This window comes from Bufo bufo, chromosome 6 (assembly GCF_905171765.1).
Source record: "Bufo bufo chromosome 6, aBufBuf1.1, whole genome shotgun sequence".
NCBI classification, from domain to species: Eukaryota; Metazoa; Chordata; class Amphibia; order Anura; family Bufonidae; genus Bufo; species Bufo bufo.
In genome coordinates this window covers 183,868,101-183,889,253 of record NC_053394.1, presented here as the reverse complement: position 1 = coordinate 183,889,253, position 21,153 = coordinate 183,868,101, and the positions used below count along the sequence as shown (strand labels likewise).

General features: G+C 45.8%; 1 protein-coding gene across 1 annotated transcript in view; it reads left to right on the top strand.

Annotated features, from left to right (window-relative positions):
- Nucleotides 1-19,625: 19,625 nt before the first annotated feature.
- POLD4 (DNA polymerase delta 4, accessory subunit) overlaps nt 19,626-21,153 on the top strand; it is a 109,324-nt gene continuing 107,796 nt past the window's right edge. The window contains exon 1 of the mRNA XM_040437560.1: nt 19,626-19,888. Within this exon, the coding sequence (XP_040293494.1) occupies nt 19,717-19,888 (172 nt within the window). The 5' untranslated portion in view covers nt 19,626-19,716. The remainder of the gene's footprint in view (nt 19,889-21,153) is intronic.

Below are 21,153 nucleotides of genomic sequence, written 5' to 3'. Positions count from 1 at the left end.
TACTCCTGCCGTCCTGCCAGAAAGCTTCCCCATTACTTTGCCCCATCTACTCGTCGGGGGCCGTCTCTCCCTACAAGGAGAATTGGATCCGAAATATTTCGGATCCCTGGGTCCTGAATATCATCTCCGAGGGGTATTTAATCACTCTCATCTCTCTTCCTCCAGACAAGTCCATCAAGACCAATCTCTTACAAGCTGCCAAGCAGTCGGTTCTGGAGGCTTACATTCAGGACTACATCCGGAAGGGGGCTCTGGAGGAGGTTCCGGCAGGGGAACGGGGCTTAGGGATCTACTCACCAGTTTTTCTGGTTCCCAAGACATCAGGAGATCTCCGGATGATTATCAATCTGAGGTATTTCAATCGGTATATAAGGAAGGCGAAGTTTCGTATGGAGACCATCAGGTCAGTGGTTCACATTCTCCCTCCCTGGGACTTGATGGCAACCCTGGACCTCAAAGATGCATATCTGCGTATCCCGATTCATCCTACTTCCAGGAAATATTTCAGGATCGCGGTCCAGGTTTCGGCTGTCACCAGACACCTTCAGTTTGTTGCCCTTTCTTTTGGCATTTCTTTTGCCCCTCACACTTTTACCAAAGTGGATGTTTCTGTGGTGGCGGCTTTGAGACTTCAAGGACTGATCATCATTCCTTATCTGGACAATAGGCTTTTGAAAGCCTCTTCTCTAGCGGTCCTAGCTCACCATCTTCATGTAGCAATCTCCTTTCTGTTCCGCCTGGGTTGGATCATCAACTGGAAGAAGTCGAATGTGAGCCCGTCAACTTTGGTAGGCTTCATAATCGACTCCGTTGGGATGTCTCTCCAGTTGACCCCAGAAAGAAGATCCGGGATACCGAACACGGCAGAGTTCCTATCCATTCCTCGGCGAGTCCAATTCGGACTCTCATGAAGATGTTGGGACTCATGTCAGCGACTGCGGAAGCAGTCCCTTGGGCTCTATGGCACCTCCGTCCCTCTACAGTCAGAGGTCCTCTCCAAATGGAATGGCAGCCCTTCCGGGCTAAACTCCCTGTGCTCCCTGTCTTGGCCAACTTGGTATTCCCTCAGATGGTGGTTCCATCTTTTAGACGGGAAGTCTATGACCCAGCCAGCCTGGATCATATTGACATCAGATGCATCCCAAGTAGGCTGGGGAGCTCACCTAGACGACTCTCCAGTTCACGGAACCTGGTCTCCTCAGAAGCGGCTTCTCTCATCCAATCTCCGCGGGAAAAGTTGTGAAAGTCCAGTCAGACAATATGACTACGGTACTTTACATCAACAAGCAAAGAGGCACAAGATAACTTCCCCTTCTATCAGAGATCGGGTGATTCTGGATTGGGCAGAGTCAAACCTTTCACACTTATCTGCGATCCACATTCAAGGCTCCCTCAATATGATAGGGGATCGACTGAGCTGCGGTCTTCCAACAGTGGACTGGTCTTTACATACGGAGATATTCAAGCAGATAGTCCTCAAGTGGGGGATGCCAGAGGTGGATCTTATGGCAACAAGGTTCAACGCCAAGGTGGAGAGGTTTTGCTCCCTTTACAGGGAGGACAACCCCCTGGGGATAGATGCTCTGTCAATATCCTGGAGGTTCAGGCTGGCTGACATCTTCCCTCCGTTTTCCATGATTCCGAGGGTATTGATGAAAATCCGTCAGGATCAGGCCTCGGTGATAGCCATCATACCGTTTTGGCTGACGAGATCCTGGTTTACCCAGCTCACCCAAATCAGTCGAGGGCAATATTGGAGGCTCTCCCCTCAGCAGACCCTGGTGTTGTGGGACATTCACTTCTGCTCAGATCTGCACAGGTTCAACCTGACAGCCTGAAGGTTGATCGGTCCCTTCCCAGAATAGAAGGACTTTCAGAGTCGGTCCTGAGAACGCTGTCTCATTCAAGAGCGGACTCTTCCTCTCTACATAATTTGCGAGTCTGCCTCCTGGAGCTCTGAATTAACATTCATCTTCCATTATAGATTGGATGCCAGATTAGCTGAATACTCGGCCTTTGGGCAGACTATACTTGATTCTGCCAGGCATGAGGGTCCTCCCCAGAGGTTCTTCTTGCTATCTCCCCATCTGTCCTGCTGGTAGGACGTAAGGGAATTGTTAATTTCTAATGATAATTTGTTTTCCCTTAGTCTAAACAGCAGCACACAAATATCCCACACTAGTAAGTCTAGTTTTTTTCTTGCTATAACACAGTGGGCTGGGGGTGATTCCCTCCTTTATAGGGGATACTTAATTGTTTAATTGTTTTATTTACTTGGGCTCATTAATAATTCCGCCGGTCCTACCAGTCCACGGGGGGGACTAAGGGAGAACAAATTATCATTAGAAATTAACAATTCCTCACTTTTCCATCCCCCCTTGCCTCAACAGTGTTATCCTGCTGCTACCCCAATACTGCACCCGATGCACTCCCCAATTCCACCAACAGTAATAACAGTACAATATGGATTGTTCCCTCACTTACTTTTAGTGCCCACAAAAGTCCCACCAATTATAATTCTCTTCCAGAGTGCCCTCATTACTAATAGTGCCTCCTACAGTGATAATGCTCTCTAAGAGTACTCCTGTAAGTAGTAGTACCCTCCATATTGTGCACAGTATTTATAATGCCCTCACAGTACCACCCTAAAGTTCCCCAGTAGTAATAAGGCCCCTTAAAATAATCACAGTAGTAATAAGGTCACTCCATAAAGCCCCTGTAGAGCCCCTAAGAGTAATAAGGCCCCTCTACAGTGCCCTCATAATTATAATGCACCCTGTAGTGCCCCCAGTAGTTATAATGCTTCCTGTATTGCCCCAGTACTTATGGCCCTCTGTAGTCTCCCCGGTAGTTATAGTGCCCCCCTGTAGTGTCCCCAGTAGTTATACTGCTCCCCTATATTGCCTTTAAAGTGATGAAAGAAAGGTATTTACCTGAGTTCAATGCCATGCTTCCGGCCCGCAGCCTGGCACAGGCGGTCACTATGAAGTTACTTTTCCGCCTGCATTCTGGCACAATGGCACCATCGTGACTGCCTAGACTGCCTCATATGCTTCAGGCTTAGTGGCCTGTGATTTATGAGGGCGAACAGATGGGCCAGGAACCATAGGTTTGCATGCCCTGCCGCACTGTTTAACTTTATCGAGATTCTCAGGACAGAAATACAGTTTTATCTGCAGTGGCAACTACTTTTGGGGCCCAAGTCCCGGATGTTTTGGCCTAGCGATGCACCAGGTGGCCTACTCTGGCACTGGCCCATCTGGCATTTGCCAAAAGTGCCAGATGGCAGCCTGGCTCTGAAAGATGTTTACCTGTACCCATTAGCTGTTGCTGGGTGAATGCCTCCCCAAAGAACAAATACAATGCTCCACACCAAAATTAGCACATTAATTTATCTCATATGTATATCTTTGACATTACATATACTATTCTTTACTATTTAGAAACATAGAAGAATGACTGCAGAAAAACACCACCTGGTCTTTCTAGTCTGCCCTTATATTATTTCTTTTTTATCTTAGGATAGAAGTGTGTTTATCCCAGGCATGTTTAAATTTACTTACTGTAGATTTCCCAACCACATCTGCTGGAAGTTCCAAGTTTCAACCAGTCTTTCAATAAAGTAATAAGTAAAATAATATTTCCTGACATTGCTCCTGATCTTACCCCCAGCTAATTTCAGATTATGTCCCCTTGTTATTGTATAATTCCTAAGTGAGAAGCCAGAACTGATAAGTGCCTGCGCTCTAGATTACCAGAGATCAAATTTTACTATTCAAAAGGGTAATCCTAAAACATAACATTTATTGGTAATACAAATAAAATATATTTTGTCCAAAAGTAATGTGCAAAAACAATATCAACAATTGGGATAAAGGGTGGATGAACCCCCGATTAATACAACCATGAATATCCCAAATGAAAGTATACAATGAATAAAGTGCACGGCGACACTAGTAACCAGCACGTCCTACCGGTACCAAGGGACGGTCACCAGATCCTTCTCCAAAAACTAGAGCCGTGTCGTACCCATCTGAGGATGATGTCCAATCAACATAAAGATGGCAGTGATGCTCAGCTATGCAGGGTCCCTATTCAGGCCCTATAGCTAGCTAACCGCTCAGCCCTGATACTAGGTAATATGTAGCAGCCTGACCACAGGGCACTCGTCCTAATAAGGATGACCCCGTCCGGAACCTATCCCTCAGTAATAAAATCTATATGTCCCTATATGTACATGAAACACTCCCTACACACATGTTTCACTGCCAGGACAAAAGCAGTTCATCAGGGGAGATGGAAAAAATACTAGGGATCAATACATAGATAAACGATCGATCCCATGCAGCAAATTTACGATTATAAGTCTGCTGGTCAAGAGACATTAAAGGCAATTTGCCATAATCAGAGCAAAACAGAAAACTGGATAATGGCCCAACAACAAAAACATTGTCCATTGCCACTAACTAGTAGATATTATAGTGGTCTTCCTACAAGAAGTAAAAGTTTAGTGGCATGGTGAATAGGTTAAATTTAATAGACTATAGAGGATAGCAAATATCTACTAGTTAGTGCCAATGGCCAATGTTTATGTTGTTGGGTTTATGTTGTTGTTGTGAAAGATAGCATTAAATCTAACCTAATACAAGTTGGTGAGGCCAACATAGAGTCAGTTTGGGTTACGTTGCAGTTTGCTAACCATGCAGTAACTCGTGTAGGTGTGATATATAGACCACCTGGTCAAGTTAAAGAACTAGATGATCTACTAGTTGAAGAAATAGCTAAAATGACAATGAAAGGAGAAGTTATCATTATGGGAGATTTCAATCTTCCAGATATAAACTGGAAAACCAAAATAGCAAGTTCTACCAGGAGTACAGATATTCTAAATTCCCTACTGGGGTTATCTCTACAACAAGTGGTTGAGGAGCCAACCCGGAGGGAGGCCATTTTGGATTTGGTATTCACAAACGGGGATTCGGTATATGATGTCATTGTAGGCGAAACCTTGGGATCTAGTGATCACCAGTCAGTGTGGTTTAATATAAGAACTGTGAAAGAGTCCCACCACACAAAAACAAAAGTTTTAGATTTTAGAAAAACAGACTTTTCAAAAATGAAATTAGTCATAAATGAGTCCTTATCAGACTGGAACGGATTACATGGAGTCCAGGAGAAATGGGACTACTTAAAATGTGCATTATTGAAGGCAACAGAAAATTACATTAGACTTGTCAGTAAAAGCAAAAAAAGGAGGAGACCACTGTGGTACTCAGCAGAAGTGGCCCAAATCATTAAAAATAAAAAGCTAGCATTTTGTAATTATAAAAAAACCCAGAGCAATGAAGATAAGGAAATCTACAAGATTAGGCAGAGAGAGGCCAAGCAAGTTATAAGAACTTCTAAAGCGCAGGCAGAAGAAAAACTAGCTCAGTCTATGAAAAAAGGGGATAAGACATTCTTCAGATATATAAATGAAAAAAGGAAATTAAAACAAGGAATAACTAAATTAAAAACAAAGGACGGAAGGTATGTAGAAGAGAATAAAGGGCTAGCCGACTGCCTTAATGAATACTTCTGTTCAGTTTTTACAAAAGAAAAAGGAGAAGGACCTCCACTAGAAAGAATGACTAATAAATCGTTTGATGCATGTATCTTTACAGAGGAAGATGTTCTAAGTTTGCTGTCTAAGGTGAAGACAAATAAGTCACAGGGGCCTGATGAGATACACCCAAAATTATTAAAAGAGCTTAGTGGTGAGCTGGCAAAACCGTTAACAGATTTATTTAACCAATCATTAGTAACAGGAGTCGTCCCGGAAGATTGGAAATTGGCAAATGTCGTGCCCATTCACAAGAAAGGTAGTAGGGAGGAATCGAGCAACTATAGACCAGTGAGTCTGACATCAATAGTAGGCAAATTAATGGAAACCCTATTAAAGGATAGGATTGTGGAACATCTAAAATCCCATGGATTGCAAGATGAAAAACAACATGGGTTTACTTCAGGGAGATCATGTCAAACAAATCTTATAGATTTTTTTGACTGGGTGAATAAAATAATAGACGGTGGAGGTGCAGTAGACATCGCATATCTAGATTTTAGTAAGGCTTTTGACACTGTCCCACATAGAAGACTTATCAATAAACTGCAGTCATTGAGCATGGACTCCCATATTGTTGAGTGGATTAGGCAGTGGCTGAGTGACAGACAACAGAGGGTTGTAGTCAATGGAGAACATTCAAAACAAGGTCATGTTACCAGTGGGGTTCCACAGGGATCTGTACTGGGACCGATTTTGTTTAATATCTTCATAAGTGATATTGCAAAAGGCCTCGCTGGTAAGGTTTGTCTTTTTGCTGATGACACAAAGATATGTAACAGGGTTGATGTTCCTGGAGGGAAACGCCAAATGGAAAAGGATTTAGGAAAACTAGAAGAATGGTCAGAACTCTGGAAACTGAAATTTAATGTGGATAAGTGCAAGATAATGCACCTGGGGCGTAAAAACCCAAGGGCAGAATATAGAATATTTGACACAGTCCTGACCTCAGTATCTGAGGAAAGGGATTTAGGAGTAATTATTTCAGAAGACTTAAAGGTGGGAAGACAATGTAATAGAGCAGCACGAAATGCCAGCAGAATGCTTGGATGTATAGGGAGAGGTATAAGCAGTAGAAAGAGTGAAGTGCTTATACCGCTGTACAGAACACTGGTGAGACCTCACTTGGAGTATTGTGCGCAGTACTGGAGGCCATATCTCCAGAAGGATATAGATACTCTAGAGAGAGTTCAGAGAAGAGCTACTAAACTAGTACATGGATTGCAGGATAAAACTTACCAGGAAAGGTTAAAGGACCTTAATATGTATAGCTTGGAAGAAAGAAGAGACAGAGGGGATATGATAGAAACTTTTAAATACATAAAGGGAATCAACTCGGTAAAGGAAGAGAGCATATTTAAAAGAAGAAAAACTACCACAAGAGGACACAGTTTTAAATCAGAGGGGCAAAGGTTTAAAAGTAATATAAGGAAGTATTACTTTACTGAGAGAGTAGTGGATGCATGGAATAGCCTTCCTGCAGAAGTGGTAGCTGCAAATACAGTGAAGGGGTTTAAGCATGCATGGGATAGGCATAAGGCCATCCTTCATATAAGATAAGGGCCGGGGGCTATCCATAGTATTCAGTATATTGGGCAGACTAGATGGGCCAAATGGTTCTTATCTGCCGACACATTCTATGTTTCTATGTTTCTATGTTTCTATTATCCAGTTTTCTTTTTTGCTCTGATTATGGCAAATTGCCTTTAATACCATGTTTAAAATAAGGTCTGATTGTGGGCCGACGTGCTCTGCTGGCGGTATGATGTCCGATTGTTCCACCACCTGTGAGTACATAGGAGTAATAGGTATCGCCGATTACCTCTACTGCTTTGGTCGTTTTGGCCGGCTGACGCGATCTCGCGAGGGAGTGCTTAGTTTGTTTGGGCACTTCCTTGCGCTTCATACCTCGTTCTGGATCTGTGATGAGCGCATGCGCCGTGCTGACGTGCAGGCAGGCGGGTGCGCTCATTGGCTAACAGCATCACAGGTGGCGGCAGACAGAGCCAGGTAATTATTTAAATGAGGTGGGAGCGCCAGTGTAGTTGGCGTCCCATGTGCAGGGATATCTATCTTTACCCTGCACCACCTTTACCTCCCAACTTTGAGATTGCCCCTGGAGGGTCGCACCATCTTGGCACCCCTCTTGACCAGCAGACTTATAATCGTCAATTTGCTGCATGGGATCGTTCGTTTATCTATGTATTGATCCCTAGTATTTTTTCCATCTCCCCTGATGAACTGCTTTTGTCCTGGCAGTGAAACATGCATGTAGGGAGTGTTTCATGTACATATAGGGACATATAGATTTTATTACTGAGGGATAGGTTCCGGACGGGGTCGTCCTTATTAGGACGAGTGCCCTGTGGTCAGGCTGCTACATATTACCTAGTATCAGGGCTGAGCGGTTAGCTAGCCATAGGGCCTGAATAGGGACCCTGCATAGCTGAGCATCACTGCCATCTTTATGTTGATTGGACATCATCCTCAGATGGGTACGACACGGCTCTAGTTTTTGGAGAAGGATCTGGTGACCGTCCCTTGGTACCGGTAGGACGTGCTGGTTACTAGTGCCGCCATGCACTTTACCCCTTGTTATTGTGTTAAAGGGAATCTGTCACCTGGTTTGAGCATATTAAAGTGTTACTACTGCCATGCACAATAAAATACCTTATTTCTTGCTGTAGTCTTCATTTTTTGTTTCATGGTTTCATTAGCAATAAAATCCACTTTTTCTGTTATGCAAATGATGCCCAGAGGGGCGTTATTATCCTTCTCTGGAGCCCAGGAACTCCCCCCTACAGTGCCCAGCCCGCCTTCCTTTAGAGCCCAAGCACACCTCTTCCGGCATAAGTAACTGCCCACACCCTAACTCTTTGCCGCCGCCCCCCTCCGCTATGTGAAATCTCACACAGGTGCAGTACCATGGACTGCCTGCGCGATGTAGAAGCTCCTGAGGGCAACAGCTTTAAATTTGTCACTGGGCTCGGCGCATGCGTGAGATTTCACAGGGCGGACGCAAGGAATCTGTGGGCGTAGTTACATCCAAATAATGACATAGCAGAGGGGGGCGGCAGCAAAGAGTTCGGGTGTGGGCAGTTACTTATGCCGGAAGAGGTGTGCTTGGGCTCTAAAGGAAGGCGGGCTGGGCACTGTAGGGGGGAGTTACTGGGCTCCAGAGAAGGATAATAATGCCCCTCTGGGCACCTTGGACACTAATTTGCATAACATAAAAAGTGGATTTTATCGCTAATGAAACCATGAAACAAAAAATGAAGACTATGCAGCATACGGGTAGGTTACCCGACACTGCTAGAATGTAATGTATGTTTCCCTTTAAGCCAGTTAGGCCTGGTGCAGGCAATCTTTATTCCAGCCAGCAGAGGGAGCCCCCAGTTCAGTATAAATAGGCTAGGGCCTAGCCAGGAAGTCAGTTCAGAAGTTTCCAGAGTCTGTGCTGAGAGAGACATTGGGCCTTGGAGAAGAGTTTCTATGTTCCAGGATCAGTCAGGAATAGAGTGCAAGCTGCCTGTACTGCAAGTCCTGTGTTTAACACTCTAAAGTCACCTTGCTATATACATATATATTGCCTGCATCAACTGTATTGAAAATCAACTGTCTTCAAAGGAACTGCGCTTCCGTCAATGTCCCTATATGTTGACTACTAAAGTTTGAATTCTGTTTTAACATCACGTGGTTCCTCAGTTATTCCTGCTATCAGCAAACGGCGTGCCACCGTTTAATTGGCTCTGGCGTCACGAACATTTCTCATCATCACCTGCCCTTGCAGAGAGTCAGCCGTCTCAGGTTAGTGTCTATTGCACTACAACACCCAGGAACATTTCTAAACCTAACTTGAGTACGCTGCACCTCTCTTTTGGCGTCACGAACAGGATACGCACGCTTTCTAGTGCAAGAAGCGTGAACTTTGTGCCTTATACAGTTGCCCTGTGACCAAAGTGACAATTGCCTGTTTTATTAAAGTGAACTTTGTGGACCGAAAAACATACTAAAAGTGTCCCTAAAACCTCCAAAAAGCGCTGTGCAGTGTTGCGCTATCAAGAGGAAAGAAATCGCCACATCGGAGTGTGGTTTTATGGACTTTTCAACAACCCGGCTTGCTGTCAGGGAATGGGGACCAAGATGGCCACCAGGCCGCCTGGAGTAAAGTTTCCCGCGCTGCTGAGGACCATCGTGGGCGGATCCCTGCAAAGACACAGAGAATCCCGCCCCTCGTCATCATCGCACCGCCGCGGCCCTGTTTCTTCTACGTCACCGCGTACTCTGGACGTCCGGAGTCTCTCGAGACTTGGCCTGCGCAAGCCCGGCGATACCGGTAAGAACTTGTAACCGGAGGGAAGGGGATTGTTCCGGCCCCTTTAGTCACCAGCGGCCACATCGCAATAAGCTAACATGTCAGAACCGGGAGTTCCCGAGCAGCCGGCCCCGGGAGAGCTTGCGGCTCCTAATCATTCTATAGCCCCCAGCATGATGCCCTTTACCATGCCTTACTATTTCGGGGCCCCATGGTTTCCCCGCTATAAAGGAGAGACCCATACCCTAAGAGACTTTAAAGAAAAGTTGCTGGCATTATTCAAACTGTACCCCATAAATGCCGATCAGCAAATGGAAATCCTGCTAGCGCAACTGGAGGGAGCTGCCCGCAGGGAGGTATTATCCTGGCCTGCTACTGAGCGGAGTACTCTAGAACAGATATTCACCCGCCTCAGGGCCACTTTTGAAACTAGGACTGCCTCAGAGATAAAGATGCACTTCTTTGGCAAGAAACAGAAGTCCGGTGAGTCCCTCCGTGACTATGCCCTATCACTTCAGGAGGCTTTAGGGGCTGTAATTCAGATAGATCCCAAAGAGGCTGATAACCAGGACCAGACCCTGAGGGAACAATTTATCAACGGGGTGTCTAGTGAGCAAATAAGGACCCAATTAAAGATGCTGTCCGCCCAGCACCCTAACAGTGCCTTTCTGGACTTTAAAGAACTGGCTATAAAAATTCTGGGGTCAGCAGTATCTACGGAGTTGAGCACCCCACCTGAGTCATCAGCCTGCAGGGTGAAACCGCTTATCTCTAACCAAGCTCAGGCCGGTCAAGCTGTTCAAGTGTCAGCTACCGATACTATTGCCATGCTGACAGAGCAAGTAAATCACCTCACTAAAAGTCTAGAGAAAGTGTGCAGAAAAATAGAGGAATGGGAAAAACCCATAATGACAGAAGAAGAATTCCTGTCACCTCCTAGGCCGTTCCCACCTCCATACCAAGAGACTCACCCCAGGGATCCTTGGAGGCGTAATAGAGGTCGCAAGAGGCCCGTGTGTACATACTGCAAAAAGCTGGGACACACAGAATCCACGTGCTGGCAGTTAAACGGGCAACCCCTGAGGCTGAGGACCACCCCTCGGGAGGTAGAACACTAGGTCCAGAGGATCCAAATTGGATGCCACGTTATGTAGGATCCCATCCTAAAATCAATATAGAGATCAACGGGGTCCCCTTTGAAGCCCTATTAGATACTGGGTCTCAGGTCACTACTATTCAGCTGCCCGCCTTTGAAAGATTCTGGGACACCAACCAATTGACCCAGCCGCCTGAATCCTGGGTGGAGATTATCGCCAGCAATGGCAAACCAGTAAAGATTCATGGATACTGGGAACCCACCCTGCAGGTGGGAGAAGTAACCTTACCGCAACAGGGGGTGATAGTAGTACAGGCCGGCGACAGAGGAGGACATCCTGTCATTCTAGGCACCAATGTCTTCAAAAACTGTTATTCAGAAATACTTGCCGTAATACACCAGACTTTGCCCACTGCTTCCTCTGCATCCAAGAGGGTGATTCAAAAGACTATTACTGTGTTAAGTGCCCAGCAGAGGTTTGCTAATGGGAAAGGAGAAATTTGTACTGCCAGGATTAGTGATATTAAGCCTGTGACTTTGCCTCCTAATTCTCAAACTCTTTTATGGTGTCGTGCTGTCCTGGGAGTCCAAGGCCGAGATTATCCAGCCCTGGTAGAACCAATCCAGATGGAGGATTACCCTTATGTGAGAGCTGCCAAGTGCCTGGTGACCGTCTCCCAAGGTAAAGTACCTGTCCGTCTGATTAACCTGAGTGATCATCCTGTTGCGCTTACTAAGCATTGCCGTGTTGCCCAGCTGTCCCAGGTGTCCTTCCAAGACGTCATTCGTCTTCCAGTGACAGAAAAGCTGCCAGCTGCCGTCAGCGGACGTCCGTCGGTGACCCAGCCACAAGTGCCCTGGTGGGAAGAGCTCCATGTGGGGGACGAGACTACCCCCCAACAACAACAAGAAGGGATTATACAGCTTGTCAAAGAGTACCACCAGGCCTTCAGTAAGCATGCTACTGATTATGGAGAGGTGAGTGCCATACAACACACCATACCTACTGGCTCTCATCCTCCTATCAAGGAGAGATACAGACCTTTACCACCTACTTCATATCAGACTGTAAAAGAAATGATCCAAGAGATGAAAGACTCTAATGTAATCCGGGACAGCCGTAGTCCGTGGGCTGCACCCCTGGTCCTTGTAAAGAAGAAGGACGGTGGTATCCGTTTCTGTGTGGATTATAGGAAAATTAATCAGATAACCCACAAAGATGCATACCCACTGCCCCGCATTGAGGAGTCACTAACTGCTCTGGGCTCCTCTGCCTATTTCTCCACATTGGACTTGACCAGTGGCTACTGGCAAGTACCCATGGCCCCTGCAGATAGGGAAAAGACTGCTTTCACTACTCCCATGGGCCTGTTCGAATTCAATTGTATGCCGTTCGGGCTATGTAATGCCCCAGGAACTTTCCAGAGACTAATGGAACGGTGTTTGGGTCACAAAAACTTCGAAACAGTGCTGCTGTATCTAGATGACGTCATTGTGTACTCAAAAACATATGAAGACCATCTGAAACATTTGGCAGAAGTATTTGAAATCCTTATCAAATATGGCTTGAAGGTAAAGCCATCCAAGTGTCACCTGCTCAAACCTGCAGTAAGATACCTGGGGCATGTGGTCAGCGGAGAGGGCGTGCAACCGGACCCTGATAAGCTAGCGGCTGTCCGTAATTGGCCGGTTCCTACTACCGTCAAGGAAGTGAGGGGTTTCCTTGGTTTTGCCGGCTACTATAGACGTTTTATCCCCCATTTTGCTCAAATAGCTGATCCTATCCAGGAGCTCTTGAGGGGGCAACCCAAGAAAAGCCCTAGAACTCCGGTGCCCATTGAGTGGAATGAGGAAAGAGAGATAGCGTTCCAATTGCTAAAAAAGAAACTGACCGAGCCTCCTGTGTTAGGTTATCCAGACTACAGCAAGCCCTTCCATCTGTATACTGATGCTAGCAAGCGAGGCCTGGGAGCTGTGTTAGCCCAGATCCAAGAGGGAAAAGAAAGAGTGATAGCATATGCAAGCCGCTCCCTGAAAGGAGCTGAGAAAAATGACCAGAATTATAGTTCCTTCAAACTAGAGTTCCTGGCATTAGTGTGGGCAGTGACAGAAAAATTCAAGGATTATCTAGCCACCACCCCGTTCATTGCATTCACTGACAATAACCCTCTGGCACATCTAAATACAGCTAAATTAGGGGCCTTGGAGCAGAGATGGGCCTCTCGCCTCGCCAACTATGATTTCTCTGTAAAATATCGTGCTGGACGTACTAATGATAATGCTGATGCTTTATCCAGGCTTCCCACAGAGACAGCTCCTGATGATGTGCGAGATGCTTGGGAAGATGTAGAGATGCCGGCCTTCTATAACAAATTTGCTCAACAGGATCAGGCTCGAGCTACCAATGACAGAGCTGCAGTTCCTTCACCCTCCAGTAGGCCTGAACCTAAAGAAGAAAGGTGGGTGAAACTACAGTCTGAAAGTAGAGTGCTGGGTGAGTTGTTGGACTTCATTACTAGTGGCAGAGCCCCTGAGAGGATTCGGCGTAAGAGTGCAGATCCTGAGCTCATCAAACTGTGGAGACAGCGCCATCAACTCTTCATACAAAAGGGCCTATTGCTACGGAGAAGCCTAGACCCAGTGTCCAACGAAAGAGTACACCAGATTCTCATACCCCGACGAGATGCAGGTATGGTGTTGGAGAGGTACCACAATCAATCCGGTCACTTTGGGGTCCAAAAGACTGAGGCTACTATCCGCCAGCGGTTTTACTGGGTGGGCATGAGAGAAGACATGGAGAAGTGGTGTCGGGAGTGTGTAGCCTGTGCCTTAAAACGAAGTGAGCACCATGATCAGCGGGCACCACTGAGACCCATTGTAAGTACTCGTCCTCTTGAACTTGTCGCCATTGACCATGTGAAACTGGAGCCTAGTCGCTCAGGGTATACTTATGCCATGACTATTATTGACCATTTCACTAAGTTTGTTGTAGCGGTGCCTGTGAGAGACCAGACAGCCAAGACTACAGCCGAACTGTTCTGGAAGCACTTCCTCCTGCCCTACGGATGTCCAGAAAAGATCCTCACCGATCAAGGACCTGCTTTTGAGTCCCATCTGTTCCATGAACTGTGCCGCTTACACAACTGTAAGAAGATCCGGACAACAGCCTACCATCCTCAAGGTAATGGATTATGTGAAAAAATGAATCAGACCTTGATAGAGATGCTGAGGGCCGTGCCTCCTGAAACCAGAGGAGATTGGCCTAATCTGTTGCCACAGCTCATGTTCACATACAATCATACCATACATTGTTCCACCGGGTATACCCCCTTTTATTTGATGTTTGGGCGCCAAGGGACATTGCCTGCTGATCATTCATTGGACATACACGTACCTGATTGCATTAACCCATTACCTAACACCGACTGGGTTGCTGAACATCAAAGGCGATTGAATACAGCCAAAGCCATTGTTCAGGAACGTATGGACTATGCTAGGGACCGACAGCAGAGAGACTATGATCAAGCAGCCCATGCAGAACCCTTGACAATAGGGGCTGTGGTATGGTTAAAAAATAATCGCCGTACCAGTAAACTGGACAGTAAATGGGAGCGAAGTCCCTATGTTGCCACTGCAATCCCAAATGTTGGAACTCACACTTATGAGATCACCCGGAAAGGCAAGGGATCCCAAATTGTACACCGAAACCGGTTAAAGCTCTGCCTGACACCAGAACCTAGTGCCGAGAGTTCTGGATCTGAATCCCCTGTGTCAGAGTCATCAATACCGCCCGAGGATCCTATGCAGGCTGTCAGTAATCTGAGGTATGACGCTGATCCCATGCATTGGCTTCTGACACCATGGTTGAACTTGCTGGTGCCTGCTCCGGCACCTACTGTATCTTCACCTCCAGAAGAGCCGGTTCAAGATGCCCCGGATCCAGTCCCCCTTCTAAGGGATATTGTTGTTCCTGACTGAAGAGGGGATTTTTGTCTCTTGGAAAATGGAGATTTATGTATATCTCCGTTTTCCATCCCTTCTACAGGGAGTGCAGAATTATTAGGCAAGTTGTATTTTTGAGGATTAATTTTATTATTGAACAACAACCATGTTCTCAATGAACCCAAAAAACTCATTAATATCAAAGCTGAATATTTTTGGAAGTAGTTTTTAGTTTGTTTTTAGTTTTAGCTATTTTAGGGGGATATCTGTGTGTGCAGGTGACTATTACTGTGCATAATTATTAGGCAACTTAACAAAAAACTAATATATACCCATTTCAATTATTTATTTTTACCAGTGAAGCCAATATAAAATCTCAACATTCACAAATATACATTTCTGACATTCAAAAACAAAACAAAAACAAATCAGTGACCAATATAGCCACCTTTCTTTGCAAGGACACTCAAAAGCCTGCCATCCATGGATTCTGTCAGTGTTTTGATCTGTTCACCATCAACATTGCGTGCAGCAGCAACAACCACCTCCTCAGACACTGTTCAGAGAGGTGTACTGTTTTCCCTCCTTGTAAATCTCACATTTGATGATGGACCACAGGTTCTCAATGGGGTTCAGATCAGGTGAACAAGGAGGCCATGTCATTAGATTTTCTTCTTTTATACCCTTTCTTGCCAGCCAGGCTGTGGAGTACTTGGACGCGTGTGATGGAGCATTGTCCTGCATGAAAATCATGTTTTTCTTGAAGGATGCAGACTTCTTCCTGTACCACTGCTTGAAGAAGGTGTCTTCCAGAAACTGGCAGTAGGACTGGGAGTTGAGCTTGACTCCATCCTCAACCCCAAAAGGCCCCACAAGCTCATCTTTGATGATACCAGCCCAAACCAGTACTCCACCTCCACCTTGCTGGCATCTGAGTCGGACTGGAGCTCTCTGCCCTTTACCAATCCAGCCACGGGCCCATCCATCTGGCCCATCAAGACTCACTCTCATTTCATCAGTCCATAAAACCTTAGAAAAATCAGTCTTGAGATATTTCTTGGCCCAGTCTTGACGTTTCAGCTTGTTTGTCTTGTTCAGTGGTGGTCATCTTTCAGCCTTTCTTACCTTGGCCATGTCTCTGAGTATTGCACACCTTGTGCTTTTGGGCACTCCAGTGATGTTTCAGCTCTGAAATATGGCCAAACTGGTGGCAAGTGGCATCTTGGAAGCTGCACGCTTGACTTTTCTCAGTTCATGGGCAGTTATTTTGCGCCTTGGTTTTTCCACACGCTTCTTGCGACCCTGTTGACTATTTTGAATGAAACGCTTGATTGTTCGATGATCACGCTTCAGAAGCTTTGCTGCATCCCTCTGCAAGATATCTCACTATTTTTGACTTTTCTGAGCCTGTCAAGTCCTTCTTTTGACCCATTTTGACAAAGGAAAGGAAGTTGCCTAATAATTATGCACACCTAATATAGGGTGTTGATGTCATTAGACCACACCCCTTCTCATTACAGAGATGCACATCACCTAATATGCTTAATTGGTAGTAGGCTTTCGAGCCTATACAGCTTGGAGTAAGACAACATGCATAAAGAGGATGATGTGGTCAAAATACTCATTTGCCTAATAATTCTGCACTCCCTGTATTCTATTCCTAGCAAATTGCCTTTGTTTCCCATACAACCCGATTATCCTATGTAAAATTACACCTCTTCCAGTCCTTCATATATCTCAGGAACAACACACAACCCTCGCAGATACTTATATATAAAAATAGTTTACTGATAACATAGAGATGACAAAGCAATGGACATTATACATGGAGATACAGATAACACAATACATAGAGGACACCACCACACACAGCCACCTCAGTTCCTGTCCACCCTGGATGCTAAGCAAATGTGGCTAATAATGTGTATGTATATACAGTATATCCAGAGTCCACCAATATACAGTCTCTTCTAACCAACTCACCTCCAGTACCTGACCATTAGTACATGTACATATAGACTCATGCATAAACAGCATATAATCTAACTGGTAATACAATTGCAGACTGCTAATATCTATATGTACACATATAAAGGCTACTGGGATATTATACTTATATACATACCCACATACGCACACATATAACTTAGCTTGCTCCTGCATCCATCGGTGTCCAGGAAGAGAAGCCCCCGCCTCACTCCCAACTTTCACCTATATCTTGCTGTGTCCCAGCCCCCCACAATAGACTCCACCCTGTGACCACACAAATATCTCCCCCATCTCTTGGTCAAGAGGATGTTGTTCAACTGCCTAGGATATGCTAACAAGGGACACAATGCTACTGGCCATACTGAATGGGTGAATACCACTGGGTCCAATTATTAGGCATATTTGTGTGGTCATCAGGATGAGGTTCTGGCTAAAAGCCATATTTCCCTTAACACTGACCAAGGTCTCACTGATGGAGACCCTCCTGTTGCTCCTCTCTCTTCTACCTCGTTGCTAAGGGAAGAGGAGACCCCTGTGTTGAGAAGGTCCACCCGGATGACCAGGGGACGCCCGCCAGTCCGTTTAGGAGACTTTGACTATTCTGGTGGTGTCTCCTCCCAAACAGTTGCTACTGGTAATGCCTTGCTGGACATTTGTGCGCAAGAATGGACTCCCCCACGTGAGCCCTTGCCTGTGATACACCCACAAGAAACTCCTGGGTAGTTCTGTTATTATACTGTCACCAAAGACAATGGACTAACCTGGTTCACCCTAAGTCCGCTGTGCCAGGTCAGCGGCCGTGCCTAAGAAGCAAGAAGACGCCCCTTTCCCTTGTGTCATTGGTTCATTGAGTTACAAATGTTAAATAATTATTTATTGTATTTATAATGGAATGCATATGTTATGTACCATGTTATGCCGGTTCAGGAAGGTGTGTGAGTACGAGGCCCTACTCACGTTAAAGTCTGGGGGTGTGCAGCATACGGGTAGGTTACCCGACACTGCTAGAATGTAATGTATGTTTCCCTTTAAGCCAGTTAGGCCTGTTGCAGGCAATCTTTATTCCAGCCAGCAGAGGGAGCCCCCAGTTCAGTATAAATAGGCTAGGGCCTAGCCAGGAAGTCAGTTCAGAAGTTTCCAGAGTCTGTGCTGAGAGAGACAGAGGCAAGTCAAGAAAAGCAAGAGGTACTCAAGACAACAGAGGAGGTACTTGATAGAGATAAAACCAAGGATATACGCCAGAGCTAGGGCAATGGGCCTTGGAGAAGAGTTTCTATGTTCCAGGATCAGTCAGGAATAGAGTGCAAGCTGCCTGTACTGCTCTAAAGTCACCTTGCTATATACATATATATTGCCTGCATCAACTGTATTGAAAATCAACTGTCTTCAAAGGAACTGCGCTTCCGTCAATGTCCCTATATGATGACTACTAAAGTTTGAATTCTGTTTTAACATCACGTGGTTCCTCAGTTATTCCTGCTATCAGCAAACGGCGTGCCACCGTTTAATTGGCACTGGCGTCACGAACATTTCTCATCATCACCTGCCCTTGCAGAGAGTCAGCCGTCTCAGGTTAGTGTCTATTGCACTACAACACCCAGGAACATTTCTAAACCTAACTTGAGTACGCTGCACCTCCAGCAAGAAATAAGGTATTTTATTGCACATGGCAGTAGTAACACCTTAATATGCTCAAACCAGGTGACAGATTCCCTTTAATCTTCTTATTAAGAACACTTTTATCCTGAACCCTACTTAAACCTTTAAATATGTTAAAGGTTATCATGTCCCTACTTTTCTTTCTTCCTCAAGGCTATATAGATTAAGGGGGTCATTTATTAAGACCGGCGTTTTAGATGGCAGTCTTAAAAACTGGTGCTAGTGGTGCATCCACCACCACTCTAATTGTAAGACAGCTGCCTAGCTGGCTTAAATTTAGACCATTTTCTACACGTAAAACAGGCGTAGAAAATTAAATATCAGATGCGCTTTTGCGTATATCACTTAGTATATAGAACTGGCGTGTATCATTTAGTAAATGAACCACTAAGGCCTCTTTCACACAAGCGTGATGGATTAGGTCCAGATGCGTTCAGGGTGCGTTCAGTGAAACTCGCACCATTTTGCAAGCAAGTTCAGTCAGTTTTGTCAGCTGCTCAGTTTTTTGCATGTGGGTGCAATGCGTTTTGACGCGTTTTTTTTCACACGTTTGACTTCTATGGGGCCAGGGCTGTGTGAAAAACGCAGAATATAGAACATGCTGCGTTTTTCACGCAACGCAGAACTGATGCGTGAAAAAAACCCGCTCATGTACACAGACCCATTGAAATGAATGGGTCAGGAATCAGTGCAGGTGCTATGCGTTCTCTTCACGCATCACACCCGCGCGGAAAACTCGCTCGTGTGAAAGAGCCTAAGTTCTTTACGTCTATCCTATTATAGTCTACAAAGTTTTCTAAATGTACCCTATTCCAAGTGGGCATTTACATGGTCTAGGGGTTAGGATTTGTGGGTCACAAGTTCTTCCATAGTCCAGCCCTGCAGCACTCCAATCCATCCCAGTTTTAGTGGAAACCTTTCTACTGTCTAAACACATTGCATTCCCCCTTGTGTCCACTAGGTGGTGCAGTAAGAGTGTTGACAGTATAGGTAATCGTCACTAGACACATGCTTCCTGTAGAGGTGGGGACGAGCAAGAGATAAACAAGGAAGAAGGCAGAACATTGTATTATTAACTGGGACAAGTCGGAGCAGTTCCCGAGACTGCAGATCATGGAGAGAAAGCACAAGCTGACTGACTACCTGCCAGTGACCAGGCATGGAAACAAGAGGGAAGGTCTGATTAAGGGAAACCAAGAGGAGAGAGACACTAGGGAGAGCAGTGTCAAGAAGAAGGGACGGCCGGTGAGAAGGAGAGCCGGGGACACTGAGCAAGACACAGATGGTATTGATCACTACATGTGTTTGTGTGAGATGTAAATCATGGAGGGGCTGTCAGTCACTGGTGAGGTGTCAGTCATTGGTAAGCAATTCGTCACTGGGCCAGGCATATTTTTTGGGGCCCCCCTTGACCCCATCTGGCTTCACCCCTGGCCCCCCGGCCCCTGCATTCTCCTACCAGCTCCCATCCTACACCAGATCACATATATGATTATACGCCTTTGTTTTGGCCTACAGATTTTTTAAGCCTGCCACCACAAGGCAGACTCTTTGGGCAGGTCCCTTACTGTACTCTAACATTTAACCCCATCAAGACCCTGCCATTTTTCACCTTCCAGACCCTGGCTATTTTTGCAGATCTCATATGTGAGTTTATGTGGAAATAACTTTGGAATGCCTTTACTTATCCAAGCCATTCTGATATAGTTTTCTCATGACACATTGGGGGAAAATGATCAAAACGGATATAAAGTAAAACTGGCTTAACCACCTCAGCCCCCCTAGCTTAAAGGGAACCTGTCACCAGGATTTTGTGCATAGAGCTGGGGACATGGGCTGCTAGATGGCCGCTAGCACACCCGCAATACCCAGTCCCCACAGCTCTCTGCTCTTTTATTGTGTTAAAAAACCTTTTTGATCAATATGCAAATGACCTGATAGGAGTCCTGTGTCCGGAGATGAGTCAAGCGGAAAGGAGCCCAGCACCGCGTCCTCCGAATCTCCTCCTTGCTGGCTGACGTCACAGAGCTGGAGCGCCGAAATCTCGCGATGCGCGAGCTAGCGCATGCGAAGTGTCGGCATCATGTTCATTCCCTGTGCTGGCATCAGCACAGGGAACGAACTACGCATGCGCTAGCTCGCGCATCGCAAGATTTCGGCGCTCCAGCTCTGTGACGTCAGCCAGCAAGGAGGAGATTTGGAGGACGCGGGGCGGTGCTGGGCTCCTTTCCACTTGACTCATCTCCGGACACAGGACTCATATCAGGTCATTTGCATATGGATCAAAACGGTTTTTTAACACAATAAAAGAGCAGAGAGCTGTGGGGACTGGGTATTGCGGGTGTGCTAGCGGCCATCTAGCAGCCCATGTCCTCAGCTCTATGCACAAAATCCTGGTGACAGGTTCCCTTTAAACCCCCTTAATGACCAGACCACTTTTTACAATTCTGCACTACACTACTTTCACGGTTTATTGCTCGGTCATACAACTTACCACCCAAATGAATTTTACCTCCTTTTCTTCTCACTAATAGAGCTTTCATTTGGTGG